Genomic DNA, 22214 nt, shown 5'->3' with positions numbered 1-22214 from the left:
CTAACATTCTCCTCTCTACAGTGACAGAGACATGCTGTCACAGAATATCTCCTCCCATGTAAAAGGAGACACAGGAATGCTAAAAACATTTGCATATTCCTAGATTCTTTTGGTGTATCCTTCTGAACACAAACCAGGACTGCTCAAAAGACTATCCTCCATACTGTTGCATTAATCTTCAGAATGCAAAGATCAACATGGAGAACAGGGAAACAGGAACATCAGCACATTTAAGACACAAGCTGGGTTCAGACATCACTTTAAACACAGTGGTACCTCGGGTTAAGTGCTTAATTCGTTCTGGAGGTCAGTTCTTAACCTGAAACTGTTCTTAACCTGAAGCACCACTTTAGCTAATGGGGCCTCCTGCTGCCGCCGCGCCGCCAGAGCACGAGTTCTGTTCTCATCCTGAAGCAAAGTTCTTAACCTGAAACACTATTTTTGGGTTAGCGGAGTCTGTAACCTGAAGCGTATGTAACCCAAGGTACCACTGTACTGTAAAGTGCATCTTTAGTTTTACCATTCTCCAGATTCCGTTTTTGTCCACTGTACATTGATGTAAGTAAAAGTTGGCTATGCTCTACTATAAACCATGGGAACTGGCCAGTTTATTATGGATTAAACTCAACACTTAAAGTTTATGCATTCACCCAATGAATCTCAGTGCATTAATATGCAGATGATTTGTCAATTCACTTTTGACATCCTGTGTGATTCTGCCCCCAGCACAGCAGATGGTTAAAGTTATGTATGCCAATTGGCCTAGCTGCACCATGGACTACAACTGCCTTATCAAGGATCACTAAGTGTCAGCTTGTGTTTACTGCTTAGAAGAGGTCATCTGAGACAGCAGAAGTATCAAATATCTTACATCAATTATTTCATTTGCAGAAAATCTGTCTTACAATAGGCTTGGTAGTATTTGACTCACTTCTATACAGGTATCAACACAGAACAGGCTTAGAATTTTAAAAGTGATGGTTGGCCCTGTTTTATAATACACTTAGTGACATAACATTATGGTGAAAGTCCCAACAAGTCAAGATGACATCAGAGAAACAAAAGAGAGGAAAGGCAGGAACTTGCAATATTTGTTGAACTCAGTGCTTTATATAAGGGTACATGCGACCTTGTACATTTGTCATTCATTAATTAAACACCATCTTAGCAAAACTAGGTGAAATGCTCAATAAAAAGCCACATACTGGTTTTGCTGTCCAACTAATAGTACCAGAGAAACTGGCTCTGGGTAATAGAACCTAGGAGATTATAACACAAAATCCGTCTTACCAGAGACCCTTAATTGAAGGGAGAAAATTTAGTATTAAAAGGGTTGAATGCAGAAGAAGTGTCATTCCAGAACATTGAGAAAGTCTGAGTAGCTACTTGGAATATGGTTTCCAAGGCAACTAAACCAGCTTGTTAACATGCTCACTTTCATCATTAAAGAAAAAAGTAAAAGGTAATTGGGTTAATTATTGAAGCAACAGCCAGAATATAGCCAGCATACCACCACTAATTGTCCATTTACCTAAGGCGTTTAGACAGCAGTTCAGATTCCTACTGGGGTGAAATGTATCACAATTCATTCACTTGAATGAGTAGCTTACATAAAAAGTGAGTGGATAATCAATTAAAGCGCCATGTACAGATGCAGAATTCCCTAACAGGAAATCATTTCTTACAAACCACAGTCACTGTATTCAGATGATTTCCAAATCCTGGTCTGAATATTGCAAATGAGCCTTTTCAACATATATGACATGAGCACAATTAAAAAAAAAAATCAAAACCATTACTGAAGGGATAAACCAGTAGATAAAACAAAAAGTACACCACTGCATCAAACAAAGAAAATAACCCCCAAAGCTGTAAGTCAAACTATTAAGCCAAAACAAGCATACAGATATTGTGAGAACATAACTGAATATAAATCAGCTACAAAAAGCCCAGAGCATCAGGACAAAGTTTGTCTGGCTTCCGAAGCATTCCAGAGAAGGTGGAAGGCAGATGTCACCTTCCATACATGGGATACAATAAAAGAAAAGGCCCTCCTTCCGGTAGCCATCACCTAACCTAAATACCACTGGAAAGTGCACCCAGAGAAAGATCTCTAATAGCACTCTTAGTTGCCAGGTAGGCAGACACAGTGTCATTCAGGGGGGTGGGGGCCTAAGAGGGCTATTTGGCCTGGGCCAAAAAATTTAGACACATTAATTTTTTGGCATTTGATAAGTTTCACAACTTGTTTTTCTGCATGCTGGACCAAATTGTGACACACACACTCCCAGTTTAGAGATGGAAACTAAAAGAAGAGGTGCAATTTAGCAAAAGACTCTTCTTGTTGCTGTTAAATGATATATGTTTTGTCATATGCTTAGCATCAACTGTGATATTACACAAAAGCTCTTCTGTTCTAGTCTATGAGAAGAGGCTGTGGTTTGCAAGGAGGAACTGGTGGTGCTAATGGTTAAATGGTGTAGGATGCATCGCAATTTAATTGGATAGAATATTGCCTGCATAGTCCCTGTCTCTTCCTTTTGAAGTGTGGTGGGTACAAGCCATAGCATGGCAAACAACAGGCATCTCTGGTCTGGGCAACTAGACACTTTTGCTAGTGGGCTGGGCCTGGGAGATTTGTTTGCACCAGCCTCTCTTGTGTCCCTGGCGACTTAGATACTGATTCAGTAGTCAACTTACTCTCAGGTGCCTCCCCAAGAGGAGGCTCTTTACTGAAAGGACTGACATGAGTGGTGGCCCTTTATGGGGTACCTGTCAAGTGGTCTCTGATATCACAGGGATGAGACTCCTTTCCGAAAAACTGCTTCAACCTTATTACAGTGGTACCTCGGGTTAAGTACTTAATTCGTTCCGGAGGTCCGCTATTAACCTGAAACTGTTCTTAACCTGAAGCACCACTTTAGCTAATGGGGTCTCCTGCTGCTGCCACGCCACCGGAGCACAATTTCTGTTCTCATCCTGAAGCAAAGTTCTTAACCTGAAGCACTATTTCTGGGTTAGCGGAGTCTGTAACCTGAAGCATATGTAACCCGAGGTACCACTGTACTGTGGTACCTTGGTCTACGAACAGCCCTGTTAACAAACTATTTGGTGAACGAATTCCGCAAAACTGGAAGCAGGTGTTCTGGTTAGTGAACTTTGCTTCAGAAGATGCACGGAAGCCAAATGGTGGAGGGCACTGGCGGTCGGGGGCCTCATTAGGGAAAGTGCACCTCGGTTTAAGAACGGCTTTGGTTTAAGAACAGACTTCCAGAAAGGATTAAATTCGTAAACCGAGGTAGCACTGTATTATTTATTCAATTTATATACCGCCCTATATCTGCAGGTATAGTTCCACCCAAGAATACTTGTGCTATCCGAATTCAGCTTCAATCTATGATCCCTCAGTCATCCCATTGCTAACTGCAGGATATTAAAGCGAGTATGAACTGTGTTGCCGTAGCTGGATAATTCAAATGTGAATTTAGTTCAGTGTTAATCTCTACTGTAGTGATCACATGAGGAAACAACAATAAAGTACCTAGAAAATCAGAGTGTATTTTTATTTAAAGTAATGGTATTTATATGCCTAGCACTGTTGGTAGGTAAGGCAATTCAAATGTTATCTCGTTCTGATGGGGAGGTTCCCAAAATGCCTTTCTGGGGTGCCAAATATTTACTTGTATCCAATGCCTAGGTTCAAAGATATCAACAAGTATAAGCACACTCCATCAAAGGAACATGAAAGGAGATAGCTACTAGCAGCTAGAAGAATTTGCCTTTCACCCTCAAAACTAGGTAACATTTCTTGTTATCACCACAAGCAGCTGAAAGATTCTTAACAGGGAGCAGAAGCAGATGTCTCCAGCTAAGCAGAGCAGGGGGGAAATTCGGCAGCGTTGCCTGGCAGCAAATTATCATCATCTCCTGGTGAGCTATTTCCATATTCCTAAAACAAAATCCCACACAGAAAACCAGAATAGGGAAAGGATGCATCTAGTCGAAAAGCAACAAGCACTAGCAAAGAGGTGCTTAGCAACCTTAAAGTGTTGCAAGAAAAATGTAAGAAATGGGGATATTGTATCATACCTGGTAAAGTCTCCTTTCTACAGATGAGCAAAGTGACAAGATCACTTCCTCAGCAAAGAGGAGGGAGAAAGTTAAAAGTGCCCTTATCTGGTAGAGGGAGGCTCCTACCCTCAGTCTGGAATAGCAAAAGACTTGAAACAAAAAACTTTAATGACTAAAGAACAATGCCAGTCAAACAAAGAGCCTCTCAAGAAATTTTGAACCATATGGAATCTGAAAGGGTGGGGTGGATGGAATGGCCCTCCCCTTATTCCCCGAAGTTTAATTTACTATATAAGACAAAGCAAACTATCCCCATATCATGTCTACTCCTATTCAATGGGTCTTAGTCCCACATAAGTGAGGTTAGGAACACATTATTAGTAAGTGGACAACAGTATTATTATCAATATAAATATGTGCCCAGATTTTATTTGGCATACCTATTCACAGACATCACGCTCTTGGTTATAGTCTTCTTATACTAACAGCATACCCAAAAAGTAGACCAGCTCTATACCTTTTCATCAGAATGCCACAGAATAAATATATTACAATAGTGGTAGACTTCTGTATGTTGTTAGCCTACAACTCCCATTAGACCTAGCCATCAAGGATGATGGGAGTTGTAGTCCAACAACATCTGAAGAACATTGTGTTGGCCATCTCTATGTTAGAGGATTTCCAAGAGATCAATAAGGCAAGAAAGTCCCTGAAAAAGAATATGCTTATTTAGCTTACTACAGCACCCTTTAAAATGTAAGAGCACATTGCTATAAGCTTAATCTAGACAAACATTAGATCATTATTGCATTAGGTACTAACAAATACTAAATTCAAGGTCTATGAACCACCTCTATAGAAATTCTGTCATCACAAAAAATCTCATTTTATCTACCTTCTACCTACTCACAGAAAAAGTACTTTCTAGTTGGCTGTGCAATATTCGTATATATTGCCAAAGTTTTAATATGCACCTATTAGGATCCTAATTGAATCTGAACTGCTCTTGAGAAGTTTTACAGCCCAGAACATGAACAAGGCACCCTATAATTGAATTAGAGGGACCTGCAGCAAACTGATCATTAGCTTGTCAGAATGTTAATTTTTAAGAGAAAAAGAAACAGAAACACTTATGCTTTTGAAAAGAAGTTTTCAAAAATTGTTCTGCCTATCCTTGTTCTTGAATTCAATTCTAGGATTTCCCTGCGTGCAGCTTTCTTTCCAAAAGAATGTGCTATCAGTAACTACGAAAAATGTGCACAAATGGATAATACAGTCGTTCTGGAGTCTATCTTTGCATTTATAAGTTATAGCCATGTCAGTTTTGATTTTCATACCCATCCTAGCTTACCTATATAAGTATCAGATTCAAAAAAAGAGGAGCAGGAGATCCTTACCTGCCAAAACCCTGTTAACAGAGGAATGAGTGGCCAAACCAGGCTGTCCCCGCTCATGGAAAATCCCAGCATAAGGCAAGTACTCTGGCAGCAAGAAACGCCTAGAAGGGGAGACAGAATCCATGAAAAATACTGCCAAACCACTGAGACCAGGGTTAAAGCAATGCCACATGTGCAGGTCTTACCTGGGGACAAAGCGCCCAAGGGATGGGGCAGACATGCGGGCATTCCGAGGAGCTCGATGTCTTGATCTGTCTCCGTTGTCCCTTAAGGAGGAATAAATAATATGTTAATTACAGATTCCACATTGTCAGGTTAAGATACGAGAACTCTTCTAAGCCAGCCACCATGATCAATACAGAACCAATGTCAAGCAATCTGCTTACAACTTTTTTAAATCTACTCCCGTTTCTACTGCGCTACAGTAAAGGTCACCAATTTAATACACTGATCGCACTCATGCCTCACATGTGAGCAAGAAGTAGGACAAATTGTGGAATAATCCACTACTCCCTCCATAATAATCTGGACCAATATTCCTATTTTGGCAATTTTCCTAAATAAAATATTAAAACTGAGGAGAGACAGGAGAGACACTTGTATGTCCTGAACATACAGTATTTAGCTGCCTCCACATATTGCTTTGAATGAACATGGGTTCTATAAAATGCACTTTTATTCCAGCACCTTACACAGGTAGCCAAGGCTCCACAGGCTTGCTGAGAAAAAACAAGTTACTGTTCATGCTTCCCATTCCAAGACATCTCCATCTCATTAAGCAGCAGATCAATTGTGCACCACCATTTAAGAGCACCTGCAAGGAAGACATGTGTGCCATATGCCATACAGTTTAACACTAAACCTACACAATTCTCTTCCTAACACTTTACCCTGGTATGTTTCAGGAGCCCAGTACTAAAATTTTAAAGGCTCTTATTCTATTTAATTCAAACATTAATATTTCATTTTGATTCTCCCATGCCTAAGATAAACCCCAGTGAAAGATGGTGGCATTGGTACTCCTCTGAAGAGTGTTTCTGAGAGGCAACTAGAGCACCATCAGGTGGGTATTGTCTAGGTCCTTGCTCAAAGAGGCAGAAAAGTTCATCCTTTCTGGATGTGAACTCCTCCTCTTTTTGAAAGAGGCAGTTCCCCTGCCCCCCACCCCCAGCTATGTTGAGTCTTAAGTCATTCATTCATACAAGGTTCGTACACAGGATTCAACAAGTCAGTTCTTACTTAGTGTTCATATAATACAGCAATGCTATTGCTCTGTCGTGTGAAAGGATAGCTGTAAATTCTCAGCCAGCACCAGGCACAAGATAGTGGTGCCTTAGTGCACCTTCTCAAAGTGACACTCAAGTTAGCTGCTCACCACTGCCTTTCCCATAGCTCTGCAGGAGCATCTGGGTGAACACTGCTGGAAGGTGGAATGCTAGTCTGATCCAGCAAAGCAGTTTCAATATCCTTATGCCTGTTTGAGTGGTTCTATGGTATGAAAACATTCAGCATTTAACAACAACAATAAAAGAAAATGGAGAAGCTGGTGTTGTTATCTTGCCAGCTCAAGGTTAGTTCAGCCCCTTCAGAAAATAAAACTCAAGAACCTCCCAACTGCCCCAGATTGGTAGATGGCATTTATGTAGCATATCAACACTGCCAAGAGAGGGCAAGGAAAGCAGTGTTATGATTGCAGTGCAAAGACAAAACAATGCATCTCAGGTTTTTAAAGTGCTATAGTAAATTTAATAGCTTAATTTTTTACTCTGACAGAGTTCAATGGGACTGTTACCCTAAAGGCAATGTATATGGGATCGCAGCATATACAAACATTGAATAAATTATGTATGTAAGCTTGCAAAGGAAATTTAGCAGCAAAATGGCAATTAACAGGATATAGTATACTGCAATGTTTTGAAGGTTTTCCCAAGAACATAAAAAGATGCTACAGGATAGGAATCTTAGGGGTTTCCTGCCCCTAAGCTGTAACCCAGGGCGTAGAAACTGAGAATTCATTTGAATCAAGTTAATACCTGAGGGCAGGAATCTACTGTAAATATAGCCATCAGGTTTCCCCAAGTAAAAGGGTAAAATGCAAATCCCTGGGATAAATATCCCAAGAGACATAGAAGAACAGGAAAACCAGCAACCAACTGGAGTTTTGACATCTGAAAAAAAGGCCACTCAAGGTCAGGGTACCAAAAGCAGGAAAGAGAAATAAGAAGGAGAAATCAACAGTCTTGCAGAATGTATGCAGAGAAAAATCCCTTAGACCGAGCAGAGGTTCTCAAAACTTTCTATCCCCAGGGCTCACTTGAGAACACTGAAAATTACTGATGCCCACCAGTAACAACAACATGGCCGTCCACAGAGTGAACCAATCACAAAATTATGGCTGACTGAGGTCGAACTTGCATATTTGGAAATTGCTGTTTTTCTCCTCATAGGATTATCTTGTGGCAGGGACTTGTATAGTTCAGCTTTCCTTATGCTAAGTCAAAATACTGGAAAGAATTCAACATCACACTATGACAATCGTTTTGTTGGGGTAAGCATTTCAGCTTTCCAGAAAAGATGATCCTTGCTCTCCCCGGCCCTGAGGTGTTCCAGGAGTTCTTCCAACCCCATGAGAGCCAGTTTCATGGGGCACAGTGGAGGAGATGGGGGAAAGCCCCATTGTGCAATCAGAAATCCTGGAGCAGGATTTATTGCTTATTGGACTCATTAGTTGAATCGTGCTCACAGGTTCTGAAGATACTGTGCTTCATTCTCTTCATCTTAGGCAGACGTTGCTGATCCAGAAGATGATCAAAACAATGAAAGCTTTTTATTTTATATTTTCCTCCTGCTGCAACATGCCTCAAAGTATTTTTACTCCGCTCCTGCTATTTCTTCTCCACTTCCCCTTTCATACTTAATTTGTACCACAGTCTTCCAGGAGCTTCTGAGTTTTAATCGATATTCCCCACTTTCCCTCCCTCCCTCCCTCCCTCCCTCCCTCCCTCCCTCCCACCCTCCTCCTCCTCCTCCTCCTCCTCCTCCTTCTTCTTCTTCTTCTGTTATTGTTGATGTTGTTAAAACCAGTGCTCTGCAGCTCAGAAAACTGAAGCCATTCAAAAACTGCCTGCTTTTTATAGAGGGCCCTATAAATAGCTAAAAGAATGAGATATTCATGGAAGTTCTTAAACCAGTTTTTCCAGCAAGTTTATTTTTTTTTAAATTATCTCTTTAGAATTAAATCACACTTCCATGTTCAGACCTTTTCAAGAAAACAGCTGGATGTGTGGCAGTTTGTTACAACGATCTGCCCTGGGCCCAGTATTACTGTCACTAAGAGAGATAGAAATAAAAGTGTTGACAAGACTCTTATAGGTATTTAACTTCCATTAAATACCTATAAATGAACCTGTCAAGAACCACTGTAGGCAGGACTAGCAGCAACAACAGCAGATATAGTCTATACTTATAATATTTTATTCTCTTGCCAATTATTCAGTATCAAATGTGCATTTTTTATTTGATTTCTCTTTGAAACGTTTAAAATAAAAAATTAACTTTGTTGCACAACTTAAATATTTTAAATACCTAAGTTTTTTGAACTGACCTAACACTCTTGTCAACCTTTTTTTAATATCCCTCTTGTTGTTAGTAACTTCCCTTCATTCAAATCAAAATGGCTGAAATGTTAAGTCCACTCTAATATTCTTAGGTTATCAGGTTCCCTTCTTTAAGCAAAAGGAGGATTAAGCTAAACTACTAATTTATACAACTAGCCAATTAATACAACCGCTATGCATCTAAAGCCAAATCATCAGAAAGTCCATTTAGAGTAAAAGGGAGAGGCATCTTAACAGATTAATCTTAAATAGATTTTCCTCCCCAAATTATCTAAAAATTGTGCTGATCAGTTAAAAGGAAACAATTAAGTTAAAAATAAACTTTTAAAACAATTGCTAAGATTTTGAAGGATTTATCACCATGGAGAGGAAAGAAGAGAGAAGTATGCTGAATAAAAGAACATTCAAATTACACAAAAGCATTTTCCTGACAGGATATGTATTAGACTGTGGAAGCAATCTCCCAAGAGATGGACTAAAAATGTAATAAAATTTAAGAGGAGGGGGAGAACACTAGAAAAATGCAAGGAACAATTTCATATTGGCTGTAAATATGCTAGTAGATTAGAGTCTCCTCTTGCCACTCGAATCTCATTTTCGTACCAAATTTAATTTATAAAGGAGCAGCCAGATAGAGCCAGATTGCCATGCTCACCAAGTTTTAGGCAGCCTTTCCCACTTGTGAAATGTCATTCCCTCCCTACCTATGACATGGGAAACACCAAACTTGCCAATTTATCAGTTAAAGTTTTAAGCCAGCAGGGCTGCAGATAGTGGGTTATTAATGGTTCTCGCAAAGAGCTGGGGAAAAACACTAAACTACAGCCTTGATTACGTCTCACATGGCCATTTAAAGAATAAAAAGATTTCTACAACATAGAAAAGCACTTCACAAGATCAAGTACCTCTGACAAGTACCAAATACAAGAGGATTCATCACCTGGTCAAATGATATGCAGTGCAGCAGAGCCCTGCTAAATGCCGAAGATGAATTGCTATAGGAAAGCCAATTTGAAAAAATGAAGTCACAAGTCTGCGTCCTGACCCAGAAACTAAATGAGTCTCCTCTGATCCTACTTGTCTCACTGATAAATAATTAGCAAGACAACAATGAACTGTTATATTCAACTGCAGCAATGGGTCACTGGATACCATGGCAATTGGAAGTTTTCTAAAGGGAAAAGCAGAACACTTGGCAAAAACACACCCTTAAAAAGCTGAAGTGTTAATAGACACCATATGAAGGCAGCATCAGTACAGATTAAAATGGTAATAGGAATGTTCCTCTAAAGAGGGAGCTTGCAATGATGAACAGATACTTTCCCCTTATTTGTCTGAAATCGTCCTCTCCCCTGTCCTACCTCACAGCAAGCAGGTAGCAACTGTGGCTGGCATGGAAAATCAGCAAATATTGGGCAGCAGACTCTAGCAGAGGGCTTCAAATGGTCAAAGGCCTAGAAAGAACAATTTCTATCCCTGCAGGTCTAGTATAAAGAATTGAGATCACTTGTTTAAGTCTCCACAAAAACCAAAGAAAGGAAGATTTAGTCTGTAGAAACAAAAGAATGTTCTTCTCAGAATTCAAGTTCTAGATTTTGGTTACTTCCACATCTACTGCTAATAGAATTCCATGGGGGGGGGGGGCAGGCCGAATAAGTTCTGTGCAAATTAAAAAATACTAACTTGTACTATACAAAGAACATAGGAGGAAATTCAACACTGTGCTAGTGAACATCCCACCAGCACAAGCACTGCAGCTTACCAGGTGGAACAATTCTCTGTTTTGGAAGCTCTCTTGCCCCCGCAACCCAGGGAGCACTGGGGAGAGGAAGGGGGAGGCCCCACTGTGGAAACAGAAGCCCCAATGCAGTAGTATACACGCCTACCTCATGTTTAATGGGCTTACTCCCAGGTAAGCGGTAAAGGACAGCAGGCTAGGCTTTGGTTTTGGGTTGGCATTGAGGAAAACAGGGTTCTTGTGTCTTTAACAGCTGTATCTCCACAATCAGGACCAGCAGGATATAGCTGACTTCCTGTGGTAAATATGAGGTTGCCCAGGATAAGGGAGAAGCAGCAGCAACAACAACAACTGTATTCTCTCTAATTCTGTGTTGTGCCATTTTGTGACTAGTGCCCACTGCACACTCAAAGTTCAAAATGGTCCACTGGTCCAGAAAAGCTGGCGAGACCTGGTGTACCCCATTCACAACAGAAAACCACTCAGAATGGTTAATTTGTCTTATATATGTTAGACAAATCGGCCCACCTTGTATTCAAAAAAAGGAAAGGCACAAAATAGTTTGGCTATAAAGCATCATTTGAAGACTATGAAAGTAACTTAGATGTCATACAACCACTGATCCAACAACCAAATGAACGAGAGGGCATGAAAAGTAGAGGAGATACAATTTCCAAAAAAAAATATTTTATATGAAGTGGTTTCTATTAAGTAGCTCACTGTTGAATGCAGGCATGTGTTTTATGAAACAGTGATGAAAAATTTCAGAGGTTTTCAGACAGAGCAACTCATGGTCCTGAGAATCTGTATTTCAGTGTGTGTCAAAACACAATAAAATCTGCATATTTTTCAATTGCTTGCTGAAGACAGATGGCAGAATTCAGGACATTGCCAAATTTATATGTGTAAATTTTCAGTCTAAGAATGTAACCTTTCTGTGCTCAAAGAAACTACTTACAGCAGGTCCAACTCCTGTGAGATACTTAGGAACAATTATGTTACTGCATAATACTTAACATACATGCAAGAAAAATTGGATTATGAGCTTCACAACTCATGCACCTAATACTAAAAATGTGCTGGAGAATTCTGGAAAATCCCATGAATGAAACTCTGCAAGCTGGCTGTACATGACAGTGGCTTCTTGGAGAAAATAATAATTTGAAGGTTATGTTGAAGAGATTTTTCCCATTCCCAAACAGATATAGATCTAGACAGTGTTCGAAGGAGCATTTTGCGCCAGCCAATTTCATTAGCGCGAACAGTTTCTGAGCTCAGGATACATTACTGAGCCTAAGATTTCAGATTAAAACTGTAGAATGGAAGAAAAGGAAAACCGTTTTCTGCATCCCCACTTCCAGCTACTGTCTGAAGACTGGAGAAGAGACCCTCTTAAGAATATTAGGGGGGTGGGCAGGGGGGAGGACTAGACAATGTGAAAAATGAACATAATATTTTAGCTGCAGTTCATTCATTTTCAGCTTTGTATTATTGTTATAAAAAAGTGCGCCTAGACATTCTGTTGTTGCGTCCATAACGTAGGTTTAAGGTGCCGTTTACTGTAGATCCTAGCTTTCATATCTCAGTTTCTAACACTAATCTAGTCAAACTGTAGGTCTGTGTCTCTCTCTTCTTTTTAAAATCCAGCATGGTCTAGGAGCTAGATAAGAGAATGGAATATGGGAGGCTTAAGTTAAGGTTCTCCACTCCTCAGTAAAGTGGGCTAGGTAACTTTGTGTAAAGAACTCTAAGCCAACCTCATGCAGGATACTGATAATAGACCATCTTGGGTGCTTTGGCAGAAAGGTGGTACATGCAATAATAAATAGGTGTAAAGTAATACACAGAAGAGTGTAGCAATAAGTATTATCCTGACCAGCAGTGTATGAAGTTTCAGGAACAGAAAATGTTCTCCCAAACACCAGAAGCAACACCACCTACTACCTAAAGAAGGATGTGTACAATATTGCTGCTATCACACAAGAATGATCACTTGGAAAAGATGAGAAAAGTCTGTATCATATTAGAATGTAAGAAAAACCCTGATGGATTAGACCAAAGGCTTAGTCAGTTCAGCATTTTGTTCCCACTGTGGTCAACCAGATGCCAATAGGAACCACTTTATGGCTAGTGCTCCCCAGCAACTGATACCCAGAGGCATACTGCCTCCGCTCCTGGTGATGGCTATATAGCCATTATGACTAGCAGCCTTGACAGCTTTATGCTCCATGACTATCACCTTTCCACTCTATAAACAGGTTGTTTAAATAATTATCCATAATTTATATTTTATATAAATAAATGCAAAAAAGGGGGGGAAATGACGCTAAGAAATTCAGAAACACAAAACCTTCAATGCGGAAAGCAAAGGTTCCACCTAAAAGGGCCCCTCTACCAGTTTCCCAATCAGCCAAGAAGGGTAACCGCATAGAAGATAATACCTCAAACGCATAGAGGAGCAAAGATCACAATGGAACATTTGTTACCAAAAAGCACAGCTAGTGCATAGGACACAAATGCACTCCCTTCCCTACTCAGCATGAAATAAAAGGCAGTTTGGGTATGGCTGACTGAATCACTTTCCTGAATGGACCCCTTCCCTGCTTGAATATTATCTGCAGGGGAACACATTTCTCCACAGGTATCTGCCTAGCCCTGTGAATGAAGAATGTACCAATTCTTTTTAGCAGTCAAGCCCCCTTCCCTAGAGGATGAATAGGAGGCAGTAATGGAAATAACTGAGGGTTGCTCTTGCTGAGCTTTCCCCATCACAATAGGCCTCAGCAGGCTGCCTCACTCCTACTCCTCCAGCCTGCAGTGCTGCTTAGGGAAAGCTATTAGGCGGCTGATGCTTCTACATATCTCCCCTCATTTACATCTTACACAAACAAAACCACAATGAAAGGGGGAAGACACACTCATTCCCCTGCGCTTCCGAGTAGTTAATTGCTAGAGCATGAAATGACAGCTCCAAAGAACAAGGGTTCTGCCTCCACCATAAATTCTCTCCCCAGAAGGTTATTTCCTGCTGCTCTAGGAGGAGCCCAGTTCAGACTACCTGGTTCAACTGGAATTCAAGGGTATGAGCAGTTTAGATTATTACCTGAGCTGATGGCACTATAGAATCAACATGGATTGTGATGGAGTACTCCATCTACTCAGTCCCAGCTGGAGAGCATTTTTGAGGAGGTAAGGAATATCTATCCCAGTCAAGCAGTTTACAGGTCATATGACTGCTAAGAACCACAGAGAAGACTATTGTGGAGACACGCTGTACTGTACTTGTACTCTGAGATTAGAACTGCCACAAGAAAGATCACTTGAAAGTGTCCTTATCGGCTTAGAAGCTGAATAAACAGGAAGCAAAACAAAAACAACACGCATTCACTTAAAAAGCAAAGAGTCTTGTGGCACCCTAAAGACTAACATATGAAGTAGATTCTAGACGATGAATAAAATTGTTAGCTTTTAGGGCACTACAAGATGCTTTATCGTTGATGTAAATTGTTACTTATCTGTTTGTCATCAAGAAATTCAGGAAGCAAGAGTACTAACTTAAGGAGGTAGTGGGGCTGCACATATTCATTATGAAAGCCATAACATAAGAGACTGAGCAAATCAGTTAGGGATATCTAGCCAGCCTGGAATTACTGTACTCTTCAGCTCTGATTAGGGGGCTTTTTACACTGGATCAATATTCTCAGAATATATGAATTTAAAGCCGTATTTCCAAAAAGTCATTTTCTCTTCTTTCAGCCCCCTGCTCATACAACAACCACAACTATGGGTTACTGTGGCAATGAACATTACCAGTTATCAGGTGTGCTCTATACTTTTGATAATTATAAGTTCTGTAGCATATTAAAACATATGACTGCATTAATACATTCAGGGAACTGACAGAAGCTTTAGTTAATAAGTGATTCTTAAGGAAAATATGAATAGACAACAGAACACCAAAATGACCATTCTCTTCCACTGCACCAGTACTAACCTTGGAAACCTGAATAGGGTTTAAGTTTAGCCAGCTAATGTGTCTACGTACCCATCCAAATACACAACAACTTGAAAAGCTGCAGCAGTTAACTTCCATTTATTAAAAATAGACTGGTTAATGTGTTCAGTTATTGAGGAAGGATTCATCTAACAAGCTGCATCAGTGCAAGGTGAGGGATTCCACTTACTCCACAAGGCTTCTCCTCCTCTCGCCTCAAACTGGCTATAGCAGGAGGTTGGGAGAACTCCCAGAACAGCATGCAGCAGGAGGAGAGTGGGGATCATGCCATCTGGCAAGTTGCAGCACTAGTTGATTTTCACCCATGGTCTTTGAGAAGTATGAATGAAACCTACTATCTTATTTAAAAAACCCTCAAGGTGCTTATGAACAGACGAAGAGAGGAAAAGTCAAGCATGGTGAAATAAGAAGAATGAACCCTTACTCAAAGTCTTCAAATTCCAGATCATTTCCTTCTACAGATGGACCTGTATTCTCAGAAGTGGAAGCAGAAGATGAAGATGAACGGAGCCGATTCTGCTGGTATCGCATGGAGCGCTGACGAATACTATCTCTGCGTGAAAGATACTGGATCATTCTCTGGGCATAATAAGCAGCAGGAGACAACCTGAAAATATGAGAGACCATTGTTAGTTCAGAAGCAAGTCTCACCAGATACAACTGAACTTGCTTTCCCATTAAATGTTTAGCACTGCAACTTTATTGTCCAAATCTGTCTCTGCAGTTAAAAGATTTCTCCCTCTTCCTGAACTTTGTTGTATCCATAATTCATACAACCAATATCTAAGCTAGGTCAGTGTTACACCCTTATTACTTTTGTTGTTGGGGAGTAGAGACTGAGAAATAGTGCATTGCCATCTAAATGAGTTCACCAACCAAGATGACATCTACAGTTCATATTTCCAGCTTTCATTCTTGGCTGCCCTGTTGACAGCCAGCTGGGACAATTAAAAAAGTGTCTCAGACCCCATAAAATTTACTTTCCGTTTCAGTCTCTCCTCACCCCACTAAAATATAAACAAAAACTCAGCCAACTACCTGGATTTCTCTCCCCGCCCTCCCCAATTTTCTGCTCTTTCTTTACCTTCCTATTCCTCATCCCTATAAATAAGTAATGCATGGAGAATGTTGATTTCTCTTTTGATGTTAAAAAATGAATCTCTTAACCTGTTTTCTACAAGTTCAGGTAAGATCTATGTTTAAACAAATGATCTACCACCATCGTGCCTAGTTTAGCCCTAACTCTTTGCTCAGACAGAATAGTTCCCATCAGCTATATCCGAGGAGTCAATAACTACTGGTCATGATGATTATATCCTGCCTCTAAATATCAGTTGCTGGGGAGAGCTATTGCTCACAAGCAGAACGTCCTAAAGGCACTTGGTTGGCCTCTATGGAAAAGAGGGCTGAGGACTAGATGGACCTTTGATCTGAACTCCAGGGCAATTTTTGTGTTCTTGTGTAATAGACATTTCCTCACATTTAGAAAATAAATAATTCAGATTCTTGTAACTCAAATCCATTGGTTTGAGTCAAAGAAGAATAGCCATGAACTGACCACTGAACCTACCATCCAATAACATTAGTGTATCCAAGACATAGTAATATTGGCATCTCTTAAGAAATACACTTGTATTCCAGAATTTAGCTGTCCTTTGCAAAACACATTACTTGTTTGTCTTTTTTGGTAATCATTCTTTATATATGTGCAATGACGGACCTAAAGTGCTATCAGGATGGAGAACTCAAACAGGCCAATTATCCTGTAAGCCTTCTGTTTAATTGTAAGCAGGCGGCAACAAATTTTATGAATTTTTTTGTAGGTTAGGAAGAACAGATTCTTAAGTATTTTTATTTCAAATCCCAGTGGTTTGTGACATTTCAGGAATAACTGTCAGCAATTCTTTTTTGCCAATTCCTTTATCACTCTAATTATATCACCTTTCGTATGGTCAATTTTTCAACACTCTCATTTGATTCCAACAATAGTTACAAAGTTCCCATTATCTCAAAAAAAAGCCAACCTTGCCTTCTCCTCTTTGAACAGAGATTTAAATCAATCACTTTAGACACAATTGATTTTATCTCGGCCATATATGGATCAGCCTACTTTTTCTGTAGGATTTGCCCTGCTACCAATTCATTCACACAAAGCTTGTTTCATTACTCATGTTACATTGCGTTTTTCTTTACTTAACCATCTATCCTCCTTTCCCTTACTTGTCTATGCCTAGTAAGGAGTTTTTGTGAATTTTTTTACCAGTAATATTCAGTTTTTTCAAGCTGCACTGTTCACTTTATCTTTGTAGAGTTGTGTTTTTCAAAAAGCTCTGTCATCAGTGGCACCTTAATTACAGCACCCAAAGAATTTCCTACATCAACACTTCCTCTCATTACCTTATTATTTCTTATTTTTTTCAAAAGATGCTTTCTACAAACCCCTCTTTCTGCACTCTGAATTCCCATGTCTTACTCGGATCCAAATAAGTCTTCATCAGCATTATTCCTTGTTACTACATCATTCATTCCCATCCTATTAATAATGCAGCATATCTAAGAAGACTTATGTGCTTCTGATCACAGCATTATCTTGCACATTATATAAGGAGTTCATAGTCTCTATTTAGCTCTATAGATGCCTCTACTCTTTCACTAACACTATTCAAAACAGGCTCTGCACAGTCCAGACCACTGCAGGAGATGGTTCCTTAAACACAAATCCCTATTATGTTTTATAGCAACAACATAGTTGGTACGTCATCTGTAACTATGAACAAGAAGCAGTTTTAGGCCTGGAAAAGAGTATGAAACTTTTTCTTCTTCTTTTTGCAACATGGAAGTGAAAAGCAAAGAAACTGACAGGCAAGGATAACAACAAACCAATGTGAACAAATGCTAGTAGTATATCTACTTAGTTTCCATTTCAGACTCATTTCAGGAAGAGGGGAAATGGCTTAAGCTAAAGGCTTTATGGAACAAGTGTGTCTTGAAGGGAGAGACAACAAACAGGGTAATTCCTTTGCATTCTCTTCTTCTCTCTAGGTATGTATTTTTCTTTAAATGAGTGGTAGTGTAAAAGGAATAGTCAGAGACTGAATACAATGAAAAGAACATCACATACTCCTCTTATTTTGTGGTTCACAGGAGCCCACAAAGTTATCTCTGGGTTCAATTCTGTCCTTACCTAGCTGGATCAGGATAGATTGGATGTTCCCGAGATCCTGCCCCATCATAACGGGATAATGAAATGAGTGAAGACTCCAATAGCCTCCTAAGGAAGAAAACAAAAAGCTTTAACTGGAAAGTTGAAACTACTAGCATCCCATGTGTCCACCTTCTTGAGTTCTCTCAAATTAAAACGTCAAAGTCCATATATTATTTAGTATTTTTTTACCCACCCACCACATCTTCATAGCCAATGTAACAATGGTAGAACTCAATTAATTTCACCTTCTAATGAAGTCATGGCCCAGTTTCTTTCACTGTTCACGATATTAAAAGCCTTACAAGTAAAAAAAAGGACCTTTATGATCTAACATTCAATGAAGTACCATCCTCTATGGGTTATTTCAGCACAATGTCAACAAACACAGATTACCACACAATGCACATAGGCTGGGAGCATGGAAATAAATCAGATTATATTCAATTCCCAGATACTATTCCCTCACAGGGCTGTTTCAAATTTTAAAGTTCCATTAAAAACATTAATAGAATACATATAGTTACACTTGCAATCTAACACTTTCTCCCCTGTGCACACACAGTTGGAGTAATATTTGACATGGTTCCTCCACTGAATACACATCTCAGGAACAGGCAGCAAAAGAAATGCACATGGAATTGTTGGGTGTACGTAGCTGCTGCCACTGCCACCCCACCCAATGATTCATGTTAATTTTGTGTAAGCCACTTACATTACTTAAAACTGTTTAGTATTCCACTAACAATAACAAAAAACATTACTTTGTTTTTTGTCCAGGCAGCCAAAATTACCAAATACCATAATGGACATACAAACAAATTGTGCAAGGCTGCTGTTAAAGGGATTGTTCTACATCAAGTAAAGTCTATGGGCTGCATCCAACATTCTCTGTACAGTGGTACCTCTGTTTACATACAGTGGTACCTCGGGTTACATACGCTTCAGGTTACATACGCTTCAGGTATGAATTAAGTACCACTGTACTTAATTCGTTCCGAAGGTCCATTCTTAACCTGAAACTGTTCTTAGCCTCAAGCACCACTTTAGCTAATGGGACCTCCCGCTGCTGCCACGCCGCCAGAGCATGATTTCTGTTCTCATCCTGAAGCAAAGTTCTTAACCTGAAGCACTATTTTTGGGTAACCTGAAGCACTATTTTTGGGTTCTGTTTTACCATTTAAAATACTTATTTTACATCCTTAAGATATCAATGACTTCCCTTCCTCTCTTTCCATAGATAATTTTACATATCATAAACCCCTGCATATTTTACAAAAACTATACCATTTAGTATTCCATTACTGCATCCATCAAAACTTATTTACACTGTTGAATTTATCTTAATGCTGCCAGCATTTTCAGCTGTACACAATTATTTCCCATATATTCAATAAACGTTTTCCAATCTTCTTCAATCTTGTTCTCTTATTCCAGGGATCGGCAAGGTTTACCTTGCCTGGGCCAGTTCACTCCAGCAGAGATCCCTCTGTGGGCTGGATCGCATACCCGTGCTCATGATTTCTGGCATCTGCGCAGACGCAATTTTCAGCACCGTGGAAGCGAGTCCCCGTGCCAGTTTAGCACAGCGCACGGGGACTCGCCGAGCGGGAGGCTCAGTTCAGGGGTGACTCATGGGCCGGTTAAATGACCCCCGTGGGCCACTTGTGGCCCATGGGCCTTAGGTTGCCTACCCATTTCTTATTCTATATGATAAGTCTGCAAGTTGTGCATATTAAGGATAGATAATTTTGGTAATTTGAAAGAGATGACCCTGGCCTCTTTCAGGCCAGGATCACACAAGGAAGTAAACAAAATTCCCTGGTCCTTTTAACTAAGCAAGGAAGTAAAGTCAAGGCGTTGTCCAAACATCATCTTGTGGTAAAACTTTCTCTTCCATAATCACAAGCAGTAGCCAAGAACAAACCTTGACTTAGTTGCCATGCTACGCTAAACTAAAAAGGACCCAAGAGGAGCAAAGCAGATGTGATCTCTTCCATGGTAGCCCACATGTTCACACTAAACCATGGTTCAGCTAGGCACTATGTGCATACACAGCCCCTGACATGGTGCATAAAGCAAAGTTTTAATGCTAACTGAGTAATAGCCCACTGCAAATATAATTAGTCTGGAACTGTATTTCACATCTCAGTTATCCTTCTAGATAATGGATCAGGGACCCTTGGCCCTCCATGCAAGTATGGTTAGGGATGATGAGAGATGTAATCCAACAACATCTGGAGGACCAAAGCTTCTCCACACCTGTTCTGGACCATGCATCAATCCTTAAAGGCTCCTTCTTTGGTAGTCTGTTTCTGTTTGAACTGTAAGAGGCTATGGTCTAGAATCTCTACCCCAAAGGAATGGCCAGTCCCAATCAACATGACTTCTAACAATCAATACCACAAACAGGAAGCATTAGATGATGTCCAGGTTTCGAAGAACATGAACACCACTGTACATGTGTAAAATGTACAGAATTGGAAGTGAGAAAGGGATTTCTTGCCAAGGCAGGCAAGCAAACCGAGCTAGGCTCTCAGAACAGTCCCAGCATCCAACCAGACTTTAGGTCCAAAGAGCAAAGGAGAAGGTTCACTGGATTATTTCATCAGTTCTTGAATTTACTACAAAAGCTAGAAATCTGGCATCTGAAGAACCTTAGCAGTTTTAATTCCATCAATCACACTTGCAGACAATGCTTCAGGTTAAGGCTCAGACTGAGATTGGATAGGACATGAAAGAAAATAAAAAAGGGACAAACTTCACAAGGCGCTGAAGGAAAAAAATATGACTCATTTACAAAAGTGCCCCAATTTTCTATTTTTGTGCCTAAAAGGTTTCAAGTATAACGGTTTCCCTTCAGAGGCAAAGGACAAACACTCCACATTCCAGAGAAAAGAAACGACTATTACCTCTGACAAAATTATTTATACTGCAAAGATGCCAGGCGCAACTGAAAGTACTTCAGTTGCCTCCGCCATGAGGAGGCCTTTTCTGCGAAAGTGGCAAAAAGTTTGGAATGCCATGCCAAAGAGACACAATATTTTCAGTGGCATGATAAAGCCATCATTTTTACTCAGACAATTTAGATAGGATTTTAGTCTGAACTGCTTTTTCTATTCCTTAATTTTGTTTTGAACCCACTCTTTATTTTGTTTTTAAATAATGTCTACATGTGCTGTATAAATGATTAACACACTTCTGTACGCTATCCTTGAATCTTCAGGCGAAGAGCTATTGAGAAATATTCTAAATAAATAAATAGCTATAGATAGATAGGCAGTGATAATTTCTTTTGATTTATAACCCCATTCCATTTTTGCTAGGAAACACTAAATATTATTTTGAAAATTCAGTTCCTCTCAGGTGAATTTATACAAAATCAAACTAAATCTATTGCATAACACATACTTAAATTTCTTGTGAGCTCTGAATGTGTTTTTCCTTAGGGGACAATATATTTATTTTTAAAGAACAACCCACATTGTCTGTTAATTGAGGAGAGATCACAAGTCAGCACTTTTATAGAGGGAAATCACATACAGTATGCAAAAGACTGTGACATCAATAGGTTACGGGTTGATAGGAATTGTGATTTGCTTTTTCACAAACTTCTTTCAGTAGTTTGTGAAAAAAGCAAATCAAGCATTTGTCAAGCTTAATTGTCAAGCTTAAAGCTAAAGACCTGTGGCATCTAATACTACTGACGGAAGCAAAAGCAGATTTCACAAACAAATCTTATGTGTTGACACTTGTTCATAGGCCATGCCACAGAATGGAATACATTAATTAGAAAGTTTCAAGAAGAGGTGTTTGCCAACTGCTGAGTTCCCCAAATTTAATGTTCAACCCCCTGTGAATTTGTCACACTGAATTCAGCAGAACCTGCTTCAACCCAAAGCATAATGTCAGTCAGTGGTCATTTAAGTACACCAGCTTTATGATATCCTATGAGCTACAAAAACCACAATGCTGAATTGAAACTTCTTTCTATGTGCTCACAGCAAGTTTTACCCTTCCTCATTGTGTGTCTTCGCTTGCAAATTAATGTGAACTAGACTCCCACAAAACAGTTTTGTTTTCACACCAAAACTATAATTACTGTTTAGAAAGTTTGTATTTTATGCTTCAGCTTAACAGAAATATCAAAATGTGGTTTTCTACTGCACACAAG

General features: G+C 39.7%; 1 protein-coding gene across 3 annotated transcripts in view; it reads right to left on the bottom strand.

Annotated features, from left to right (window-relative positions):
* The window catches only part of AMBRA1 (autophagy and beclin 1 regulator 1), a 143322-nt gene that overhangs the window by 72153 nt on the left and 48955 nt on the right, over nt 1-22214 (bottom strand). For all 3 annotated transcript variants that reach the window (XM_081900940.1, XM_081900942.1, XM_081900941.1), the window contains 4 exons: nt 18023-18109; nt 15263-15445; nt 5654-5734; nt 5469-5569 (listed from right to left, as the gene is read on the bottom strand). In XM_081900940.1, the coding sequence (XP_081757066.1) occupies nt 5469-5569; nt 5654-5734; nt 15263-15445; nt 18023-18109 (452 nt within the window). The remainder of the gene's footprint in view (nt 1-5468; nt 5570-5653; nt 5735-15262; nt 15446-18022; nt 18110-22214) is intronic.

This window comes from Podarcis melisellensis (assembly GCF_964234715.1).
Source record: "Podarcis melisellensis genome assembly, chromosome: 1".
Classification (NCBI taxonomy): Eukaryota; Metazoa; Chordata; class Lepidosauria; order Squamata; family Lacertidae; genus Podarcis; species Podarcis melisellensis.
The sequence above is the reverse complement of the archived record's forward strand: the minus strand, read 5'-3'. Positions and strand labels throughout refer to the sequence as shown.